General features: G+C 39.7%; 1 protein-coding gene across 3 annotated transcripts in view; it reads left to right on the top strand.

The window, feature by feature from the left end:
- GHR (growth hormone receptor) overlaps nucleotides 1-20,844 on the top strand; it is a 204,499-nt gene that overhangs the window by 180,843 nt on the left and 2,812 nt on the right. For all 3 annotated transcript variants that reach the window (XM_043547246.1, XM_037902742.2, XM_043547247.1), the window contains exons 3-8: nucleotides 3,418-3,547; nucleotides 7,255-7,415; nucleotides 8,170-8,348; nucleotides 14,995-15,160; nucleotides 18,223-18,313; nucleotides 20,498-20,567. In XM_043547246.1, coding sequence (XP_043403181.1) covers nucleotides 3,418-3,547; nucleotides 7,255-7,415; nucleotides 8,170-8,348; nucleotides 14,995-15,160; nucleotides 18,223-18,313; nucleotides 20,498-20,567 — 797 coding nt within the window. The remainder of the gene's footprint in view (nucleotides 1-3,417; nucleotides 3,548-7,254; nucleotides 7,416-8,169; nucleotides 8,349-14,994; nucleotides 15,161-18,222; nucleotides 18,314-20,497; nucleotides 20,568-20,844) is intronic.

Below are 20,844 nucleotides of genomic sequence, written 5' to 3' on the forward strand. Positions count from 1 at the left end.
CATTACATTACATTACATTTTCATCTACCAGAACCCTGTATTAAATAAAGAAGAGCTTCTTAATCTCATCTAGATCAGAAACATCTGCTTTCTTTTGTAATCAAAGTATTTGCTTGTTCATCAGATCTGCCGAAGGAGAACTAATTAGGAAATGCTAGGGATTTTATCCATCTCCCATTGGATGTGAATGGGAATTTAGCCATTGAATTTACTGGGTAAAGGATAAAGCCCTCTCTTAGTGTTCAGTACATAAGGTTTGTTGGCTGAAACCCAGGCTAAGAATTTATACTTTGATTTTTACTTTTTTTTGGAGCAGTAGTTAGGTTAGGGGGTGGAGATCAGTTTGTTCCCTACCTGCCTCTAATACATCACTACACAAATATATTAACATAACAAATCCATGGCCACTTGAAATTTCATGGTGAAAGTGGGGAAAGACCTCGGATCCTGTTGCTCAAAAAGCACAGGACCCTGACACTTGAGCTAAAGGATAATCTCCTCTCTGTATTAGCAGTTTAGGACCTGTGACAAACAACTGAATAGTTTTGATCCCATCTAGTAGGGAACATGCTTTTGTGCTCACATCTCTCCTCTACGGCTGTGAGACCTGGACACCATACAAATGGCATATCAAACAGCCAGAGGCCTTCCATATGCAGTCTCTGCACACCATCATGGGCATCCGTTGGCAGAACAAAATTACCAACCTGCAGTTTCTCCAAAAGTCAAATGCCATAAGCATCGAGGCCAGGCTAATTAAAGCCCAACTATGCTGGGTTGGACACGTCATTAGGATTCCTGAAGATCGACTCCCCATAAAAATTTTCTATGGAGAATTGGCACAAGGGCATCGGAATCAAGGCCGTCCCAGAAAGCGCTACAAGGACAGCATCAAGGACAGCATACACTTTGGTACAATAAAACCAGATGATCTTGAGAAGGCTACATTAAATAGATTAGCAGGGCAACCCACAACACTCAGAGCTTTTCAAGCCTTTGAAGAGGACATAAATAACCGATTGTTAGTTGCAAGAGAAAAGCGTCATGCTACTGTTGTAGTTACCAAGATGCTCACCAATGACTGTCAGTTTATTACAAGAAGAAATTGAGAGTTACAGATTGAAAGACAAAGTTTATCCCAGCACTCTTTGAAGGGGGAATGAACAGTAGACCTGCCTGCACAATCCTTCAGTGCAAGGATCCACACAGTGCCCTTGATCCAGAGCAGTATACCATCATTTTTCAAAGTAATATTAGCACACTGGTTTCAGTGGGAGTTCTGCCATGAATCAAGCTGTAAGTGGCCTACTTTTGGATGTACCACATTTCATTTACAGACTGAAATTTACAGACTTAATGAAATTTAGGCTTCAGTATTCTGTCAGGGCTCAGTCCTTTGTGGATTGATTTCCCTCTATTTTAATTTACATAGCTTTTTGTTTAAAGGGCTGGCTACACATACTGTCTCCATTAGTCTGTAGTTACAGTAATATACTGTTTTTGAGTGGCTAAACCATATTTGCGGTTGAAACTGAGCTATATGGAAAAGAACGTCAAGCTAGATAATCACAAGAGATAGGTGACATGCTTGCATTCTCAATTATTTCCATAAAATGCACTGGTTTTGCTACTGTATTGGAGCAGCTACTTCCAACTGAGCCAGAGCTCAGACCATAGCTAATATGTGGTCATAACAAAATAAACAGCAGGATCTGAAGAGTTTGTTTGGCTTTTGTATCATGACTGTAGTAGTTGTACATTGTGCTGATCTCCAAGGCAGAGACTAGGAATTTTTTACAGATGTGCTTGGTTATAATGGAAGCCACAGAGTCACTGGAGTGTTACCTACTTCATAATACCTTCTGCTGTTGGGCCTGAATATTTAGCAAGTTTGAGATTACTAACTAGTCTAATATCCATTAAAGTGCACAGAGTGAACATTTTTGCTGACTGCATCTTTTATACTTTAGCTGATATGGTCAAGTAGGAAAACAAGAATACTCACTCAGTGTTTTGTTTTGCTATTTTAGTCTGTTTTAAATCTCATTTTGAGAGATTCCCAGATTAATGTCTTTAACCTTTACCTTCAGTAGCCTAAACCTGCTCACTTTGTCTAAATTAATTTAGCTATTGTGTATCACAGTTTTGGTACAGTATGTTCAGGAGACAGAGCTCATGCAGGGCTCTGTTACATGTTGATAACTGTTTTTTAGTGGGAAGCAAAGGAGACTTGCTCAAAGAGTGCCAAGCATTATGTAAGTCAAGTTCACAACCTTTCCTGTGATCACTAAGACTTGCTCTTGTGGAGCCTGGAAACTTGACACAGCGGCTAGAGGCAATCAGCTAGAAAAATGTGTATTACAAACGTTGGCACTGATTGTAAAAAACAAAGTCATAAATTACAAATCAGGAAACTGAGCACATATGTATTGTAGGGAAATCTCTTTCATGCCTAAAAACTCTTGAGGCCGTTGAAGGATCAACTTATTCAAAAATAGTCTTGAAATAAACATAAACAAATAAAATAAATAAAAATAAAGTTAGGAGATGAAAGAGGTTGCTTTTGTAAGTTTTTACTCCACCCAGCCCTGTTGTGTATATGCATTACTATAATCTCTATTTCCATGATCACAGATAGAACTGAGTGAATAATTTATTTTTCTGGTTCACTGGCTGAACCAAAAATAAAAAACAAATAAAAATTATTGTATTAGAAGCAAAACTGAATTGTTTTTAGTTTTTTCTCACCAGACCAAAAAACAAGAAAACAAATATTTTGTTTAGGTCAAAAGGATTTACTATTCCTTGAAAATATTTCATCTTGCTTTAGTGACTGTTGTTACCACATTCCTATTTCATCTTGCTTTAGTGGCTGTTGTTACCTACCCTATTCAGTGTCCAGGCTGGATAGTAAATCAGGCAGGGTTGTGTAGTGAATGAGGCTCACTGGACGCAAGTAGGAAAGTCTAGGGGTAATATCCAGGCCTCATTGACGTTAATAACAAAAGTCCCATTGACTTCAAGGGGACAGAATTTCACCCTGGATCTTATTTCAAACACTCTGTAGTTTGACCGTGTTAGATCAGAGCTTTTGATTTGGCCCATTATCAGGATCTGCATCACTTGCAAAATGTTTATATGACTTTATGTTTGGATGGTGAACACCCTCACAATAAAAGGGGAGTTTGGATCTGAAGTTGTGTTCTGCTCACATTCTAGTGTGTACTTTGCTGTGTGTACAAACAATTGGGGGGCAAAGTCATCCATGTTTATTGGTAACAATAATAGCAATACGCTGTGGGGTTTTTTTATCTCAAGATGGTGGTTGTTAAGGTGGAGCCCAGGATTTCAGCACAATATTTGTCTGGTTTTACATGTTTGTTTCATTTCTTTCTTTTTCTTCCCATTTTTCATTAGTTATTTTGGGACGGCCACAAATCATCAAGTGCAGATCACCTGAACAGGAAACATTTTCATGTCATTGGACAGATAGGGATTTTTACAACCTCACTACTCCAGGAACAGTACAACTGTTGTATATGAGAAGGTAAAGAGAGTATGCAATTTGAAATGCTTAACAGTCACTCATTAAAATGCAAAGCAATTCATTTCATATCATGAAAAAAGGCTAAGAAGGCACAGTTTAAGTAAATGTTTTTGAAACCAAAGATGTCTGTTATTTGTCAGGTATAATGCAATGACTAATATGGATTGGGAAAGAATGGGTTAAACACCGAAGGAAACATTCTTAGTAGAAATAGGCCCCAGGTGCAGAATCTGGAATTTGAACACCCCACAGTTTGGGGAAGAGGTTTAGGATATGGGGTTTTCGTTTGTTCCCCTATGAACCTAACAGACAGCTTTGAAACTAAAGCCACGTTTTTGAACCTTACCAAGTTTGAGTTGTGTTCACATCTGGGGGTCTGCTTCAGGCCCATCTAAAATTCTGGTTCAAGCTTTAGTAGAAGCTTCCTAAATCAACTGTTAGTTTGAACTCCTTTGAATCCTAAATGCTCAGGGATGCCACTATTCCATCTAATGTAAATGATTATCAGATAATTGTGATATCTCTGTGTGTGTCCAACTGTAAAGCGTGAGCTATAAAGACTAAGTAGGTTCCATTTAATAACTCAATATAACAGTTCCACACAAATTGGACATATCACACATTTTATCTTCTTACCGGAAACAAGAATCATGTAATAAAAAATTGAACTAAATGGCAAAAGAGGTCATTAGGGTATGTTGTTATACACATTTGCATTTAATGCCACTTATTGTATGTTCATAGATTAGAAGGCAACACTGAGTTCACCTAATTTGACCTCCTGTATCGCATAGGTCAATGATTTCATGCAGTAACTCCTGCATCAAGTCCATAACTTCTGGTTGAGCTAGAGCATATTGTTTAGAAAGATAACCAATCTAAATTTAAGACTTCAAGGGACAGGGAATGTTGTAGCAGTGCCATTTGATTATTACATAATCATTGGACTACTAGGTGATTAATAGAATTGCTAACCATGAATTTTCTTGCCTTTAAGTTTCTGACCATATTCTTATAATGTAATTCAGGGTATAGAAGTTTTGCCTAATGCCTGCTTAAGGACTCAAAAAGAAAAGGAGTACTTGTGGCACCTTAGAGACTAACCAATTTATTTGAGCATAAGCTTTAGCTCACAAAAGCTTATGCTCAAATAAATTGGTTAGTCTCTAAGGTGCCACGAGTACTCCTTTTCTTTTTGCGAATACAGACTAACACGGCTGCTACTCTGAAACCTGCTTAAGGACTGTGCCATATGGAGATATGTTCTCTTCTTGGTACATGTGCATAGCTTCCATCTCTGCTGGTGGGCATTGCAGTATGTTTGCATGCTGGAAAGATAGCATATTCTAAATTATTTCTGGGTAGAGGGTTATTATTTTAAGCCACAGGTGGCCAAACTTTGCAATATCAAGGGCCTCAGTGCCTACTTGCCAGGAGCCCAAGGGCTTTGCTTAATTTTCATGTTAAAAAATAGCACACATTCACAATATTTGCTTGTACTTGTATCTTTCTTGATACCTGAATACAACTTGCTTGTTGTTTTTCACCAGCAACAAAAGCCTATAGCTGATTACTTTTGTCCTAACCCTACTGTTTCTGGGAGAGGACAGATGTGGGCCACATTTTAGTTTTTCATATAACATATAACCTAAGGCTGCATTTTGGGTAACCCCATGCCAGTCTGTTTCAGCTCCCATTACAGCCTGAATTGCAATCAAATCGAGAAAAGATTAATTAGAAGTATTTCTGTGATATAGTGGTCTGTCAGTTTCTAGCGCACATATACCCTGTTTTCAAGTATTACAAGCTACATGAACGGAGAAACCGGATTATAATTTTTCCAGCAAACATCAGACTATTAAAGACTGTTTTCCACAATATATTTTCTGTTTTGTGAAGAAAGAAATGTATCTTCACATCTCTTGACAATGAAGTTAAAGACATCAGTGAGTGCAATTAAAATAAATGTCTTTAAGTATGTCTCTGGCTTTGTTTTACATTTCAGGTGGGCATAATCTTCCTCTAAAAAGTTTCATTGAGCAGTGTAATTTGTTAAAATTATGAACTTCTGCAGAGTTCTCATCCAGCATAAAAGACAAAGGAACAACTGTTTTATTTTTCTCTTCAAATTCTGTTAGCAATTCCAGTGGCTTGTAAACTTCCTTTATCAACTTTACTCAGGTGAAATGAAACTGATTTCAGATACTGACTATTAAGGGCTCTCCAGAAAACCACTGCAGAAATTCTATCACCTTCCACACATGCAAAAAATCTAGAGGGAAGCTCATCATCATCCTGGGCTGTGCAAAGTGTTGGAACCCCCTTATCCCCATGAAAGAGTCTGTGCAGGGTGTCTCCCTACCACACAAAGACCTGGCATTAGGTTGGCTCTACACCAGCTCACACAGAAGCCCCTGGTGCAGGAGATGTGCCAGGCCACCCTAGGTATAGTCATGGCATCCTTATGCCCCAGCCATTCTCAAGTGCACCCTGAAGTCAGGAAAAAAGTTAGGGAAGTCTTCAGGACTGCTGTGACGAAGTAACGCCTGGCATCCCTATGAATGGAGAGGTGCAAGCTGTCTCCTACTGTTCCCTACACCTATCTCAGCAGGCAGAAGGAAGAATCAGGAGGCCCAGTGTTTGTACAGTTTTGTTCTGATTTTTAAATTTGCCATTTAGTCTTTAAAAACCGGTGACAGGGCAGGCTCCTTTCCCATGCTGGGGTCCCTCACAAACAATCTTGGACACCTCTTGCTTGTCAAGACCTCTGAGTTTTATTAATATTACTACCACCAAGTCCCCATCACAGTCCCTGTGCAGCACATATAACTACATCTAACTAATTATCCCCAACTCGTGCGATAACTTGCTCCTTAGCTCACCAAACCCCAGCTTCTCCTCCTCTATCAGGACTTTCTGGGTGGAGCTAATTATTGTTTAAGTGATCAGAGTGCTGGATCAGCTACTGGGTCTCAGTATTCTATCACACCACTACTTCAAGCTGCCTTGTTTCCTCACACTGGTTTCAACAATTCAAATCTGATTCTTTCCCAGTGCATGATGCATCAGAAATGTAGAGGCATCCATTCTTCCCTCAGAAAATCCAAAACAGCTTCACTGTACACCTATAAATATATGTAATGGTTCGGGGGACAAGCTCTTGTTAGTCTGAGTCTTTTCATTTTGTTTTAACTGAAGACTTTTGCCATTTTTCTTTGAAAATCCTGGCGTTATTCAGACCTGCCATATGAAAATGAAGCTAGAGAAATATCATTGCCCCTTTGCCTGACTTGGTAGCCAATATTTGGAGTCTGCTGGATTGTTTCTGTTAGGAGGAGAAGCTGGCCAGTGTTTTGGGTGGTGGCTTCTACTGTTTCATCTTTCACTACACAAAGGAACATTTAATTGCTCCTTCCACTTAGCCTGAATGAAGGGTGCTTAGTACACACACCAACTTTACCCAGGCCTGTGATTGATAGCAGATGTTTAATACCTTCCAGCATAACAATATAATCTAACAGCCTGTTTTGGAATTTCACCAAAGCCCATAAAAATAGCCACATGATCATATACATATGGCTTCGGGTGGCTTTGGGTAATTTATTATAAAACATGATCAATACAGACATGATTCCTCATTTCCATTTCTATAGTAGCTGTGACTTGCCACTAGCCACCTTGTAATATGTGTTTTGTTGTAATTCTAGGAATGATGAAGAATGGAAAGAATGTCCCGATTATGTAACTGCAGGAGAAAATAGCTGTTATTTCAACACATCGTACACCTCTATTTGGATAACTTATTGTGTTAAGCTTATCAATAAAGATGAAGTGTTAGATGAAAAATGCTTCAGTGTTGATGAAATAGGTACATTTCCATTATATATTTTACACTGCTTTATTTTTATAATATGATACATATAATCAAATACATTGGCTTGGTTACCATGATTTCTTTTCATTAATTTGGGAGTTTTATATATTTAAATTCACACTGTGGTAAAGAATAATCTTTTAAAAGTAGATGGTATAAAGCTTGAAAGTATACCCTAGGAAAATGTTCCAATAGAGGGGAAAACTCCCATGGATTTCAATTCGTTTGGTATGGGGGAGGTTGTTTTTGTTTTTTCTTTTCTTTTAAATGCACAGTTCAGCACAGATTAGCTTTAAAATATAATATAAATCCATGAACTATTATGAGCAAAATGTTGTTAGTTAGGAGTTCAGGGAAAGTTTTGGGCCCAGAGTTTCAAAATTCTGAAACATACATATCTGGTTTTCCTAAATTCCTATGTAATCTTAGGGTGAAATCCTAACCCTATTAAAGCTAGCAGAAGTTTTGCCATTGACATTAATGAGGCCAGGATTTTATCCTTAAAGTCAGCAGGAGTTTTTTCAGCATCAGGGCTGTGTGATGGGCCCTCTGAGATTTAGGTGCAAAATGTCTGACTCAAATGAATGTTATCAAATCTTCAGTAATTTTTATATTAATTTGTAGGTTGAGACTGGAATTACTGTATGTGTGGTTCAAATACTTCTTTAATCATGAACAGTGTTGAGCAAGAATAGTGATTTTCAGACTGAAAACTGTTTTATTTCCAACACGCTGTTTAAATAAACAGTACAACCTGATCCTCCTGTCGGTCTCAACTGGACTCTAATGAACACCAGCCTGACCGGGATCCATGCAGACATCCAAGTGAGATGGGATCCACCACCATCAGCCGACGTTCAGAAGGGATGGATTACGCTGGAGTATGAGCTGCAGTACAAAGAAGTAAATGAGACGAAATGGAGGGAGGTATGAAGGAAACATTTATATATAAAAAATTGTAATATACTAAGAGCTCATTTGTGCCTGGTTCTGGAAGGAATCTCCCCCATTTATGCCTCCTTGGGGCAACTAGTGAGTGCTCCCGTTTGCATAGAACAGGCAATGCTCCTTACTAGCAGTAGCCACCTGAAAGGGGGCAGGGTGATGGTAGGCCTTTGCCCTGCTTGCAGTCTACACTGGGCAGCGTAACTAGCAAGGCATGGAGGAGAACGTGTGCTGCACTAGTTGCAAGGGTAATGATTGGGTGCCACTGCATTGTGCATTCTCCAGAATTCTTCCTTGAAGTTCCAGATGCAGCATACTCCCTCCCTGGTGTGGACAGTGATTCAGTAGCCACAGTCTGGCCCTAAAATGTTTATGCTGCTAATATGAAAGAAAGGAAATACATACAATGAGATAACATACCCTAAGCCTTTAACAAACAATATAAATATTTCTCTACAGCCTGTAGGCAGGCCAACTTTGGTTGTGATCTTGTAAGATCTCATAAGTGAAGTACTATTGGGCTTGGTCAGCACTTGAATGGGAGATCTCCAAAGAAAACCCAGATAGTATTGGGGGTGTAACAGGTTTCGCTCTTCTCTCTAAGGCTGTGCTAAATTGCACAATCTTTTGTTGGAAGTCCTGCCTTTAAGATAAGACATAAAACCAAGCTCCTGATCACTTGTGTGGTTGGTAAACATTTTGGGCCATGTTTCACAAGAGCGTTTGATCCTGATATTATGGCCAAATTCTAATTTGACAAGTTACTTTTTTTGTCTACTTAGAGAATTAACCTGCACTTTCCCTCCTCAGTCCTGCTGAGTGGAGTTGTCAGTGCAGGATGGCTGCTGATTCCTCCCCCAAAAGTAGTTATATCTTAGTGATGGATGAAGTGGTAATAGGCTCACGTGATAATAATAAAAGACTTTGAGATCCTTGTGGATAAATGTAAAGTAAGATTATTATCAGTGATCTCAAATTTTCCTGTAATAAAATAATCTTCTGTTAGTTTCCTAAATTTTAGCTGTTTTACAAAAAAAAAGTTATTCTGTTATATCTGTTATTTTTATTTTTTGGCACAACAATATTAGTTTGATGCCAGGATATCAGATTTTCAGGTTAGTCTGTGAAATTTCTGGGTTTTATACATTTGGGTTAACCCTTTAAAATTGCTTACATTTTAAATGTACTTCTGAATGCAATTCTGTGGAAAATTCTTGTAATTATGCATTGATTTCAAAGAGCATTTGTAATACTTTTAGTATTCACTTTATGTTTTCTTTTATTTCCATTGCACATTTTGAATCATGAAAATGGAATTTTGCATCCTTACCATCTACCTCCTTTTCCATTTGGCAAATGCCCTTTGTTTCAAATAGAACTTAATCACTTTGGCTTTTTTCTAAGATACTATCAAATTAAAATGAATATTTTTTAAAAAATCTGATCTTTTCTGTCACAAACAATATCGTAGCTTTTTGAAACTCAAAGAAATTTGAATCAGACTTTTCTTGCATTTTTCTCATTTCAGAAAGTGAAAATGTAATAGTTTTCACTTCATTTCATAATCAGCATCTGCTGAGTTTTAAGTTCAAATTCTCATGCATTAGCACAATGTTGCAATGTTACATTTCAAAGACTTAAAAGAAATGTGTTAAAAAATTTCCAAGGAATTATATAGTTTTCAAAAAATGAAATATTAACTATTGTTACTTGGTTTTATAAACAGTTATTTTTATTACATTTTTATTTTGGACCAAAATATACCTTGCATTATCCCTTTAAGAACAACTTAAAGATCACCTGCAAGGTTTTTGAGGAAGATTTTCAAATACATGGCAATTTAGGTGCCTAACTACCATTTGTGCCTTGGAAAATTTTTCCTTCTTTGTTTTTTTCTAAAGACCTCTAGATGTTAGTATATATATTTTTAATTTTCCCCAATACATGTTAAAAAAACAATTTGATTTGTCTTTTATATGCCCTTGAAGTCTTCTGTTTGGACACATGCCTTTTTAGCTTCAAACTGCATGCGTTACTCCATTTTCAGTGAATAGTAGTATCAGAAGCCCAAAGAACATGTTAATCACTGTATATAAAACTGTAATCTGAGCTGCTTCTGGTCTGAGTTATTTGCCTTCCAATATTATCTGTGTTGGGAGGCAGTAATGTAGTGGCTTTAAACAAGACTATGTAGCAATATATATAGGGCTTAGCATGCAAATATAAGTGATGTCAACAGCGGAGGAGCTTACATCTCTCTTGCTGATTTTTTTGGTAGGTGACAGACACTAGTTTTAAAAAATCATGAAAAGGGGGGTTAAATTAAAGCTGAAGGACCATGAGTCTCATAAGCTAAAAAAGTCTTTACTTTAGAGACCTTATCTGTGCTGCTGTCACATCAGGCAGTCCAGTTCCTCCACTGATTACGGTCTCTTGCTAGTTGTAGCGCTTCTTCCCCGCTGACACCAGCACATTCTATGTCCTCTGCCACTGTCTTCTGCCCAGTTCTTCCTTGGCCTTCCCCGCTTTCTCTTTCCTCCGTTGGGTACCCAATGCAATGCTTGCTTAGCATGTCTCCCCTCTTCCCTACAGCGTACATGGCCCAAACACCTGAGCCTGCTTTCTTTGATATTCACTCACATGTCCTGCTCTGTTGGCTCCCTTGCTTTCACATTTGTTGTTTTGTTTTTCCATGTCCTTTATAGTCTCTCCCTCAGCCAGCTGTGGTAGGCAGCCTCCTATCACTTTTTGTTAACCACAGTCATCAGCCAAGTCTCTTCTCTGTACAGTAGCATGCTTAGTACAATTGCATGGCATGATCCAGAGGTGGGCAAACTACAGCCTACGGGCCACATCCGGCCCGTGGGACCGTCCTGCCCGGCCCTTGAGCTCCCAGCCGGGGAGGCTAGCCCCTGGCCCCTCCCCTGCTGTCCCTGCTCCCCCGCAACTACGCCACCACGCGGCACGGCTTCCAGTCCTGCCACTCTGAGCGGCATGGTAAGGGGGCAGGAAGCAGTGGGGTTGGATAAGGGGCAGGAGGTTATGGGGGGCAGTCAGGGGACAGGAAGCGGGGGGATTGGATGGGGGCGGGGGGGTCACCCTTTATTTTTTGGCAATGTCACGGTAATGCCATCTTTCCAGTCTTGTGGCGCTTGTTTTTTCACCCATATTTTATTAGTTTTCTTAGCTCCTCAGTCAGAATTTCACCTCTCACTTTAGTATCTCTGCTTGTATTCTGTCAGCACTAGGAGCTTTCCCCTGTTTAAGGTCTTTCTTTGATAGCGATTTTAATTTCATCGGCCATTGTTGGTCCCTCTTCTGTTTCTAGCTTAGCATTGGTATTTCTCATGAACCTGTGCATGATCATCAGCGCTGGACAATTTAATATGGAATGGAAATATTCTTTCTATTGTCTAGCTTCTGTCCATGATTGTCCCTGATGGTCTGGTTCTTCCTGAGAGGTTTTCATTGTTCCTTAGAGTTGCTTGAAGTCTGCACCCTGTAGTGCTGCTTATGCCTCTGCAGCCTTCTGAATCCTGGCATTTCCATCTCGCTGAATATATTTATTTCTTTGTCTTCTACTCTATATCTTGCATCCACTTCTAAAAGTTCTGCCTGCATCTTGCACTGGTCCTTTTTTGCCTTCAAAGCTTCCTGCTCCTCAATCAGTTCCCTTGTTCCAGATGTAATGGATGATTCTTTCTTCTGCCCTCTTCGGAGGCCCACTACTACCTGTGCTGTCTCGACGGCCTTCTTGCAGTTCCACCATTTGCTTTCCAGACTTTTATCAGCCTAGTCCTAGAAAACACTGGATCAGTTGCTACAAGCAATCTGGAATCTGCTGTGTGTTTCTGTCTTTGAACTTATCCACTGCTATAACGCTCTTTTTGTCTGCCTTCATGATCTTTTTGAGTTTGTTATAACATGTCCACTAAAAGATAATGATCTGAGCCAACATCTGCTCCCCTGCTGACTCTGACATCCCTCAGAGAAGATGCCCATCTCTTAGCTATACACACATCATCTACCTGGTTGACAGACGTTGTCTGGTGATCTCCATGTGAGCCTGGGAATCCTCTTTTGCTGGAAAAGACCGCCTCCTATCATTAGGGTGTTTGTGCCACAGAGATTCAAAAGCCATTCACCATTATCAGTTAGGATGCCTTCTGCTGCTATGCTCATGACTCCTTCCCAGCCAGTAGAGTTGTTGCCAATTTGTGCATTTAAGCCATCTATCATTAACTTGATACCATGATCAAGAATAAAGGCCAGAGTAGTGATTAGCAATGGAAGGTAAAACAAAAGAAGTGACTCTTGAAAGGTGTGAAGAAGGAGAGTAAAGCTGCATGGCACAAAGAATAAGGCAGGACATTGCAAGCATGCAGTGGCAACAAATTGTAAAAGTCCAGAGTCTTCCGTAGGCCGCTCTGTACAGAAAACTGGAGCAAACAATGTAATCCTTGACTTGTAGTTCTGAATAGGACTGTCAATTAATCGCAGTTTTAATCACACTGTTAAACAACAATAGAATACCAATTTAAATTTATTATAAATATTTGGATGTTTTTCTACATTTTCAAAGATATTGATTTCAATTACGAGACAGAATACAAAGTGTACAATGCTCACTTTATATTATTTATTATTACAAATATTTGCACTGTAAAAAAGATGAACAAAAGAAATAGTATTTTTCAGTTCATCTCTTATAAGTGCTGTAGTGCAATCTCTTTATTGTGAAAGTGCAACTTATAAATGTAGAAATTTTTTTACATAACTGCACTGAAAAACAAAACAATGTAAAACTTTAGAGCCTAGAAGTCTACTCAGTCCTACTTCTTGTACAGCCAGTGGCTAAGACAAACAAGTTTGTTTACATATATGGGAGATACTGCTGCCTGCTTCTTATTTACAATGTCACCTAAAAGTAAGAACAGGCATTTGCATAGCACTGTTGTAGCGGCGTTGCAAGGTATTTACGTGCCAGGTATGCTAAAAATTCATATGCCCCTTTGTGCTTCGACCACCATTCCAAGGGCATGCATCCATGCTGAATTTAAATTTGTATTCTGTTATTGTTTAACAGTGTGATTAAAACTGTGCAAAGGAAGATAGATGGTATTGTTGCTGCCTAGCCTTCCCTGTTGAATTTCTGCTGGAGAAGGCCAGCTTTACATTATGATCAAGCTTTCATACTGTCCTTCCCATGTGAGTCTGTTAAGAGAATGGGTTCAATCAGTGCATCCTCAGGGCAGCATTACTTATATTTGAGGTTACATTGGCCCCGTGGGGCTCCAGCACTAGAGAGGTTGTGACCACTTTTTACCACTACAGCCTTCCTGTCTCTAGTAGATTTTCCACCATTAGGGACCTACTCCAAGGTGTACCTCAGTAAAAGAAAAGACACTAAGCCATAGTGTGAAAATCCAGTGTATTTCATTGTTTCTGGATTTATACAACTACAGTATGAAACAAGCAAGCTAAACTAGTTTTGGATTGCGTTCTTAGCTGCCTTCCAGCCCGATTGGCTTTGCGTGCTAAGAGTCAGTAAGACATAATATCATGGTTCTCTCAACTTCTTCCTGTGGACCACAGGGAACGGGAAGGAGCCTCTCCTCTCCCAACACCGCAATTCCTGACTGATTTGTTCTCAAGATATTTCAACCTATAGGGGTACTTGTGGTCCAAAGACCACAGTATCATAACAACAGAGAGAATGTGTTTTAAAGTACACATTTAGGCAAACACAGCTTATTTAGATTGCACAGTTCAAGCACAAATTTATTCCAAATCTGTGGGATCATAAATCCTGTTTTGGCCAAATGATTTCAGGCTAATCTATTCCACTCTGTCTGGTTTTCTGACTCTCATTCACTCTTGCCAATCATACTACTGGGTTCTGCAAACATAAATTCAACGTAACTCCCACCAGAGGGAATTGTATTTAGAGCACATTTTCATTATTTTTGTGTATTCTGATGCTGAAACTGGAAATAGATTATATAAGGGAGGAAGACTGGTCTTAAGGAAGGGAGGTGTTCAGATACTATGGGATGGGGCCCGTGTACATAGGTAGGTACCAAGGCAGGTAGATCTGTGGTTAATATTTATATATAAGCGTCTTGATTCCTGAAATCTGTTCCCACTCTTCATATGTTACCATTACATTTTATTCACTCTGTGATTTTTGGGGGGAGGGGTTTACACAGTATTCCTAAAATAAGTACGTTTATAAGATGTGCAGTGAATTTAGTGTTTGTGCACAGAAAAGAGTTTAAAAAATTTTAGTTCATAAGATCTGTGCTGAAGTGTGGACTCTAGAGCATAGTATTATCCGGGATGGGGTTTAGGAAGTATACCTAATCCTGCCTCATCGTGGGGAACTGGACTAGATGCCCTCTCAAGGTCCCTTACAGCCATGCCTCTATATTTCCAATATGTCCTCTTGTTTTTAACAAGACAGTTTTCATTGGGAAGTTAGTAGAATAGTGTTGGAACAATAAAAAGGCTTGCAGTTTGACATATACCCTCTAGACCTCTGAACAGTAAACACAGAAGTTCCATGTAAGTAAAAATGCCTGCAGATGTTTGTATTTGTCAACTAGTATCAGTCATTTTGTCTTTGTAGCTGGATCCTGTGCTCGCAACAGTAGTTCCATTGTACTCATTGAAGTTGGGAAGAGACTATGAGATTCGAGTCCGATCAAGACAACGTGCTTCTGAAAAATTTGGGGTGTTTAGTGAAGCCCTTTATGTGTCTCTTTCTTCAATTAGCTCAGTTCTATGTAATGAAGGTAAGTGAGGAAGAACAACTCTGCAATGAAGTGTCATTCTAAACATTGCCCTGCTTTCCATTGCTTCCTCTCCTTAGTGTTTAGTACTTGAATATGCTAGAAACTCAAATGACTGCAATAAAAAACACTTGGTGAGACTGGCTCTGGCACAGCAGAAGATCCTTGCATTGTGGTACAGGAAGGACAGATTCGGAAACAAACTCAGTGGGGCTGTTTCCCAGCTTTGCAGAGATAAAAATAATTTTAGGATTATTAATGAGTTCTGTAGTTCATGCCATACACGCTTAGAGAAGGGCAATTACACTGTGAAAGCAGTTTGCTTTCCTCCTGGCCTGCCAGAGGTGGCAAGGGATAGTAACTTTCTGACTCCTGCTCCTCTTTCTTTTTCTAAAACTCTTTTAAAAATGGGCAAACAGCTGATATGAGCCTTCCCATTTCTTTTTATCTAAAAATAAGGAACTCATCATTCTGAAACATCATTGGGCCTGACCTGCAAATTTACCAACTCAAAACTTGGTATCATTGGCAAATTTATTTAGTTCTGTTTTACTCTCTTTTCCAGATCACTAGTAGAGATTGTGATACAGCATGGCCAGAAGGCAGCAGGAGAGTGATATAGGAGAGATATGTAAGCCCCAGGATGAGGAGAAGCCTTATTCCCTGTAGAGGGAAGAAAGGTTGCTATAGATTAAAAGCACCTGAAGCCAGTCACCTGATAAAAACCCCCTGCTTCAATCAGCCAGGGGAAGGAGTTGGAGCAGAGTGCAGTTTGGAGGAGTTGAAGTAGAGGAGAGTTTGGAGAAGTGCCATGGCTGGCTAGAAGACCAAGACCCTAGGTAAAGAGACAGCCGGCTTGTGCAGAGAGAGGGCAGGAAGCCCCACAAGCTGAAGAGCAGGAAACGGAAGTAGCCCAGGGGAAAGAAGCACTAGTTCAAGTGGTTTGCCACTATCCCTAGGGTCCCTGGGCTGGGACCCGGAGTAGAGGGCAGGCCCGGGTCCCTCCTTCTCTGGGTTACTAGTGGGACAGTAGATACCCTAGTTCAGGGGCAGGAAACTGCACCCTGAACCCTCCCCCACCCCCACCAGAAAAGGAAGCTCAGGACCCATCATAATTGTGCTGGCAATTTGCCACAAGATGTAAAATAAAACTGAACCAAACAATGATCCCTTCAAAATCCCACTGGACACCTCCCCTCCACTATTTATATTGACAGTTTCTATGGACATTTAGCCTGTGTTCTGTCCATATGGTACTGTTCTTCCTACCCATGTCAATTCAAATTAAATTTTCAAGTAAGATTTTGTGGAAACAGAATGACAAAATACCTTAATAAAGTCCAAATACACTGCGCTTGCTGGGTTCCCTTCATCCTTAAAGACCGGATTCTGGAAGCTGAGCCATATGGGTGCACCTGTACCTCTGACTTTGCTGATCTGAGTTCTGTATTTGGCATTTCTCAGTTTTGGAGCATAAAGTTAGATTTGAAAATTTTTGCCTTAAAGTTAGGCACTTAAATCCTTGTGTAGGCACCTAATTTTTCAAAGATGCTGCGCATCCACAAATCCCATTGACTTCACTGGGACTTTTTGGGTGCTCTGCACCTTTTTGAATGGGGCCTGTTATTTAGGTGTCTCCATATGGATTTAGGTGCCTAATTTCAAGCACCCAAACTTGAAAATTTGGCCTAAGGATCAAAAAGCTGAGCCATTAACTGAAGCGGAAAAGTGGTCTCTGAAAATATTTTTTATATTTATGTTCTTACATACAAGTTTTAAAGCTCCTTGTTCAGTTGTTCTTGGCCAGAAAAATGAGTGAAGCCTAAAGTTAAAACAGGGAATCACAGGAATCTTAAGGGCTGCAGCCAGAAGAGATTTCCATGTGTTTTCCTGATTTGTTACCCTTTACAGTCAGAGCTACAGTAGAATGAGAGTGCCATTATTTAAGAAGAATGTTTCACTTATCAGCATGGTTTCTCATTCCTATCATACCACACGTGTTAAGTTCTCTCCTTGCATGTGCCAGGCTGCAAGGCAGGGGTAAAAAGCCATCAACCTTTGTAGAATTTCAGAGTGGTAGCCGTGTTAGTCTGTATCAGCAAAAACGACAAGGAGTCCTTGTGGCACCTTAGAGATGAACAAATTTATTTGGGCATAAGCTTTTGTGCATCTGATGAAGTGGGTTCTAGCCCACAAAAACTTATGCCCAGATAAATTTGTTAGTCTCTAAGGTGCTACAAGGACTCCTTGTCATTTTTTCTTTGTATAACTGATACTACTCAAAACATAAGTGACCAGCCTGGCCTTGTGGAGAGGCGCATGCTGGCTGTTACATCATGTTATGCTGTTGGGTGACTGCCTGAGCCAAAGGGCATGGTTTGCTCAGAAAGGAGGATGGCTAGTGGTCTAGTGAAGGCATCTGCTCCCAGCAATGAGCACTCTTCTCTTGCTTAGAAGAGCAGTAAAATAAACCCTGCGGCAAGGTTTGCTGGCAATACTACCGCTGTCCGGCCCTGAGAAGGCCTTCGGTGCATGCATCTGTCTCCTTCTTAGGCTATGTCTATGCTACAGCTTATGTTGGCATAATTTGTCGCTTGGGGGGCTGTGAATAAATCACTCCCTGAGCGATATAAGTTACACCAACATAGCTACTGCAACTTGCAGGGGCTGGAGCAGTTAAGCCGACGGGAAAGCTCTCTCCCATCAACTTAGAGCAGCTACATTAGAGAGCTTACAGCAGCGTAGCTGTAAACTGTCTAGCGTAGCTATGCCCTTCATGTAAGTGCTTCTGCCCATGCTACGTTTGCCAGGATTTGGTTCTATAATAGAAAACTTCATCTTCTTTTCGAGGTGTTGAATTGGACTCATGAAATGCAATATTAAAAGGGTTGAGATTGGAAGGACATTTTTACTTGTTTTTTGTGCAGAATTTTTGGTTGAGTGACCAGCAGCCCCGTAAAATACATAACTTGTGGAATCCTTTGGAACTGACGGGAAAGTTAAATGTAAGGTCACAGCAAAGCCTTGCAGATTCCTGCCAATATGATTTTGTTATGTTGTTGCAGAAATTCAGTTTCCATGGCTCTTGGTTATCGTCTTCGGAACATTTGGGCTGATAGTGGTGATGTTCTTAATTCTGTTCTCTAAACACCGCAGGTAAGTGTGCTTCATCTGTTCACTTTTCTTTAGCAGTTGTTTGGCGTGATCCGTTATGTCATCAAATCACACATTTGTACTGCCCTTTCAGTAAAGTCTCCTGACTCTTACGTTGCATGTTGAATTGACAGTTTGCTCTGAGGAGTTTGCTGTTTGTAGATTTGAAAAAAAAAAAAAGTTAAAGAAAATTCCATAGTAGCAGCCAAATGAGTCATCTAATTTAAATACTTCCAGAGATACAGCTGACTGTAAAAAAAAACAACACCCCCCCCCCCACACACACACACACACACCTGCTGTCTTGTCTGTTGCAGTTACAGACAAGATAACTGTAAGATGAGGCAGTCCATTCTCAGCTCTGCAGTGGTCTGTGGAATAGAAAAAATTCTGAATTATGAGGTGCATTTTTAAAAAATTGTCAGGTTTTAGCAGGCTTACATTGGGGGGAAAAAAAGAGGGGGAGAATAATCTATTCCTTGAGATTTTTCAATGATGCATTAACTTCTTACTGAAGCTGAACTTTTATTTGTCCCTGAACAATGGAACCTGTCCCTGTGAGGTTTATATGTAAAACTGAATTGTAGACCTTTTATTTTAAAAAATTTTACACCATTTTCAGGATAAAGCAGATCCCATATACTGGTGGTACATGGAACTCATTGGTTTTACTGAACATGACGTGTGAACTTCTGCAGAGTAGTCTCACATATTGATGGCTCCTACTCCTTCCAGGCTGCAGATGTCATGTCCTTGCTACTCGTAACTAGAACTGGGCAATTACTCGATATGGGGGATTGGACACCTAAATCACATGGTATTATTTCTCGTGCATGGTTGGATGACTGAAACTTTTTATAAGCAGCAGGAGAAAAAGAAAGTTAGTTCATGATGACCATGGATAAAAAGGACATAAATACTGATGAAGTGAACTCATGGCTCTCATTTAACTGTGTGTTCATCGATATCTTTTGCAGACTTCACTCAGCTCAACTGTTACCTCAGCACCCTCCTGGGCTAAGGAGCAAGGGCATAATCAAGCATAACTTATTTAAAGTATTCTTGTAAATCCCCCGAACACACGCCACCCCCAATGGTCTTGCATATGCACATTTAAATATTTAGACTATAGGTGTTTTTCACATGCCAAGTGGAGCAAAATTCAATACAAGGCCTACAAGATGGAACCGCTAGTTCAGAAGGTCATTAAAGCTCTGGAACTCATTCTGTGACACAGTAGCCCTGAAGCAGAAACTTTCGGGAAAAAAATACATGGCATGGGAGCCAGTATTCCATCACGGGCCTATTGGGCAAGAAGCTAGATACATTACAAAAGACAAGCAGGATTTTCCTTCCATGGATATGGTAACCCTCTTTGGTGAAAGAGGAGAGGTGGTGTGTATGCCCACTGTTAATGTAAAGCCTAGCTTTTCACAAAACACAAGAAATAGTTGAAGATCAGTTCTTTTTCACCCAGGCTAAAATTCACCACTGTGTAGCGTACCACACAAGGCCTACAAACATTTCAATATCACTTAATGGTGCAGAGAGAGCATGCTGGCCCTCTCCCCATTATGATGATCTTCAGATTGCTGTCATCGAAATTTGTTATGTTAGTGGATGGTCTGAATTCACAAACACAATCATTTAAAATTTTGCTTTCATTAATCTGCAGGTTTTGTTTCGCAGGCCTGAAATACCTTCCCTCCCTTTCGCTATCTAACCCTTTCCATTCCTCTGTTTACTACTTATTGGACTTCTGCAAGAACCCCTTGTCCCTGAAGATACTTAGGGAAAGTCGCTTGGCATGTTGAGTAACCCATGCTGACTCATAAGGTTTTTTTGTAAATTATACAAGAGGGACCTTCCATGGGGCTTTCCTGGAATTTATTCAAGAACTGACTTGTGGAGTGTAAACTATGAAGACCTGTATCCAAAATGTGTGTGATCTGGACATAAATTTACTTGACTTTAACAAGCCAGATTTCAGAAAACCTGCTTCTTATTGGAAATGAGACTAGTAAACAGCAGTTTTTTAAAAATATTTTTAAATTGAGTCCATCACACTGGAGTCTTGGAATAAATAAGCAATAAAGCAATGGAATGCCGACATCTTATTTCTCTGTGTGCCAAAAAAAGTAACAGTTTAAATTATTTGGAATTAAAATCCAATTTTTATTTTTCAAGGTTAAAAATGCTGATTCTTCCTCCAGTTCCAGCTCCAAAGATTAAAGGGATTGATCCAGACCTCTTGAAGGTAATTATATATTGTACAATATAATTCTGCAGAGTGGGCATCAGTTCAGTGATGATACTTGGGAAAAAAAGCTTTCCCCATGCAGCCGGATTTTGCAGGAAAACTATCAGATAGAGGTATTCCATGCTAGGAGAGATGCCCAAGTATTTAACATAATACACCGTGTAACTGCTACCATTGCAACAGTTACTTTTCCTTGAACAAACGTGTTACATAAAAAAGCATAACCATTCTTGACTATTTCCTTTATAACATACACATTTTGGTTTTGCTCTGT

Source organism: Chelonia mydas, chromosome 5, assembly GCF_015237465.2.
Source record: "Chelonia mydas isolate rCheMyd1 chromosome 5, rCheMyd1.pri.v2, whole genome shotgun sequence".
NCBI lineage: Eukaryota > Metazoa > Chordata > Testudines > Cheloniidae > Chelonia > Chelonia mydas.